Source organism: Penaeus vannamei, chromosome 4 (genome assembly GCF_042767895.1).
Source record: "Penaeus vannamei isolate JL-2024 chromosome 4, ASM4276789v1, whole genome shotgun sequence".
Lineage (NCBI taxonomy): Eukaryota > Metazoa > Arthropoda > Malacostraca > Decapoda > Penaeidae > Penaeus > Penaeus vannamei.
The window spans coordinates 22,711,106-22,713,605 of record NC_091552.1 but is presented as its reverse complement, the minus strand read 5'-3'; the positions used below and the strand labels follow the sequence as shown (position 1 = coordinate 22,713,605).

Here is a 2,500-nt window from a genome sequence, read left to right as displayed (position 1 = left end):
TGGCAATGCTGTTACAATCAACAAAGTTGTTGATTTTGTTTCTGCTTCCTTGTACATCAATCCCCGTAGTGATCGTCAACGACTAGTGAAACCACACATTAATTCAGATTTGTGGCAGCAGTACTTGCAACAGGGTCTTGATACTTTTTCAATCAATGATGAACCGTTCCAATTTAGTGAGTATTCTCAAATTTCTAGTCTATATCCTCTTCTTTTCCCTATCATTATCTTCCTTTGCTATATCCTGCTAAACTTTCTCCTTTGCCTCTTCTTCTTTTTTTATCCTCCTCCTCCTCCCCTTACTTTTCTTCTTCTTTCTCTTACTTTTCCCCATATTCTCTCTCAAACACCATCTTGTTCTTCTTTCTTCTTCATCTTATTTTTCTTTTGCTATTACTTCTACTTGTCTTCTTTATTTTTCTCTTCTTCTTCTTCTACTTGTCTTCTTTATTTTTCTCTTCTTCTTCTTCTACTTGTCTTCTTTATTTTTCTCTTCTTCTTCTTCTACTTGTCTTCTTTATTTTTCTCTTCTTCTTGTTCTACTTGTCTTCTTTATTTTTCTCTTCTTGTTCTTCTACTTGTCTTCTTTATTTTTCTCTTCTTCTTCTTCTACTTGTCTTCTTTATTTTTCTCTTCTTCTTCATCATCATCTTTTCTCTCTTCTTCTCCATCTTTTTCTTCTCCTCCTTCTCCCCCTCCTCCTCCTCCTCTTCCGCTTCCTCTTCCTCTTCCTCCGCCTCCTACTTACCTCTCTTCCTCCTCCTCTTCCTCCTCTTCCTCCTTCTCTACCTCCTTCACTTCCTCCTCCTCTTCCTCCCCCTCCTCTTCCTCTTCCTCTTCTTCCTTCTCTACCTTCTCTACTTCCTCCTTCATTTCCTCATCCTCCTCATCCTCTTCCACCTCTTCTTCCTCCTCCTCCTCCTCCACCTTCTTGTTCTCCTCCACCTCCTCCTCCTCCTCCTCCTCCTCCTCCTCCTCCTCCTCCTCCTCCTCCTCCTCCTCTTCCTCTTCCTCCCCTTCCTCTTCCTCTTCCTCCTCTACCTACTCCCTCCTCTACCTCCTCTACCTCCTCCTTCACTTCCTCCTCCTTCTTCTTCTCCTCCTCCTCTTCCTCCTCCTCCTCCTCCTCCACTTCTTACTCCTCCTCCTCCCTTTTCCTCCTCCTCCTTCTCTTCCTCTTTTTCCTGTTCCTTCTCCTTCTCCTCCTTGTCCTTGTCTCAACCACTTTCAGCCTCCTGTCATGAACCTTCTAGGTATCTCCCATGTTCAAAGATATAGATAATATGGTATAAAGGGTGCTTCTTAAGGTTATTCATAATCTTGCTTACAGTTCTGCAGCCTGTCAGATGTAAGGTAAAGATGAGGCAACAGATGAGGCGTGAAGCAAGAGTACCAGGGTTATTGGTTGATGCTGTAGTGAAAGATGCAGCACTTACTCTGTCTCACCAACAGTACACAGCACTTAATGAACTAATTGTAGCTTTTGATGCCATTAATACAAACAGGTAAGTAGTACTGGATGAAATGGATGTAATCTGAGAATTATTTCAAATAAATATGTGGTGAATATAGCATTTAAAGAATAGCATGCTTTAGCTGCTGCATACACTTGGTGTAATGGAAAAGAAAAACTTGTGAAATATGAGGGTGTAACTCTTTTTGAAAGAAAATTCAGGTGATTTAGGCACTTGGGAATAAAGGAGAATTTCTGAAATTTTGATATGATTAGAAATGGAATGAAATTAAACCATATGTGGAATGTATTCATGTCAAGTGCAGTTAGGGTTGATCAGGAAATAAGGAATGGAACTAGATGTAGGATTTTTCCTAGAATTCCTATGTAACCAAGTTTTTTTTTATTTGTCAGGCGGTTTTTGAAGTATAAACCAGATGTACCTTTGAAGCGGCATGCAGTTGAGTGGTGGCAATATGCAATCAAAGCTGTTATACATGAGTACATCAGACCCTACTCATGGGCAAGAATAAAAAATCATAGGTAAGTTCTAACTTGTTGCACTTTTTTTGGCAATTTTAGTTATTGGAGATTCAATATTTCTATATAACTTTTTTTTTTTTTTTTTTTTTTTTTTTTTTATTACAGAGCCCAATACAGGAGTTACCTGCACCTCTACAAGAAACATCTTATAGAGGGTTACAACAGTGAAATTGAAGCTGATTTGCTGAAAATTGAAGATGCTTTAAGTCTCACAAATATTGTGCTTGCTCGTATGCATGCCAAGATTAAGGTATGCTTTATGCTTCTTAACAGGAAAGAATTTGAGATATAGAAAATTAGAAGAGAAATTTAGAGTAGCCAAAAAAATAATTATATGATTTATAAAAAACAAAAAATGAAGATGGAGTGTTTAATGTTTCTTCACATTATCAGAATTTATTTACTGCCAACTTGACCAATAGTTATAGCAAGTAGTTGAAAGTCTGTAACAATATTCAAATACTCAAAATATTGTTTACAGGTATCCCAAGATGAGCCAGAAAT

At 38.1% G+C, this 2,500-nt stretch overlaps 1 protein-coding gene across 1 annotated transcript in view; it reads left to right on the top strand.

Moving 5' to 3' along the window:
• Positions 1-2,500, top strand: part of LOC113815065 (intermembrane lipid transfer protein VPS13A) — a gene marked incomplete in the record, with an annotated part of 80,758 nt that overhangs the window by 17,333 nt on the left and 60,925 nt on the right. The window contains 5 exon segments of the mRNA XM_070120877.1: positions 1-176; positions 1,331-1,505; positions 1,868-1,996; positions 2,102-2,246; positions 2,478-2,500. The exon segment at positions 1-176 is cut by the window's left edge and continues 24 nt beyond it; the exon segment at positions 2,478-2,500 is cut by the window's right edge and continues 224 nt beyond it. Coding sequence (XP_069976978.1) covers positions 1-176; positions 1,331-1,505; positions 1,868-1,996; positions 2,102-2,246; positions 2,478-2,500 — 648 coding nt within the window.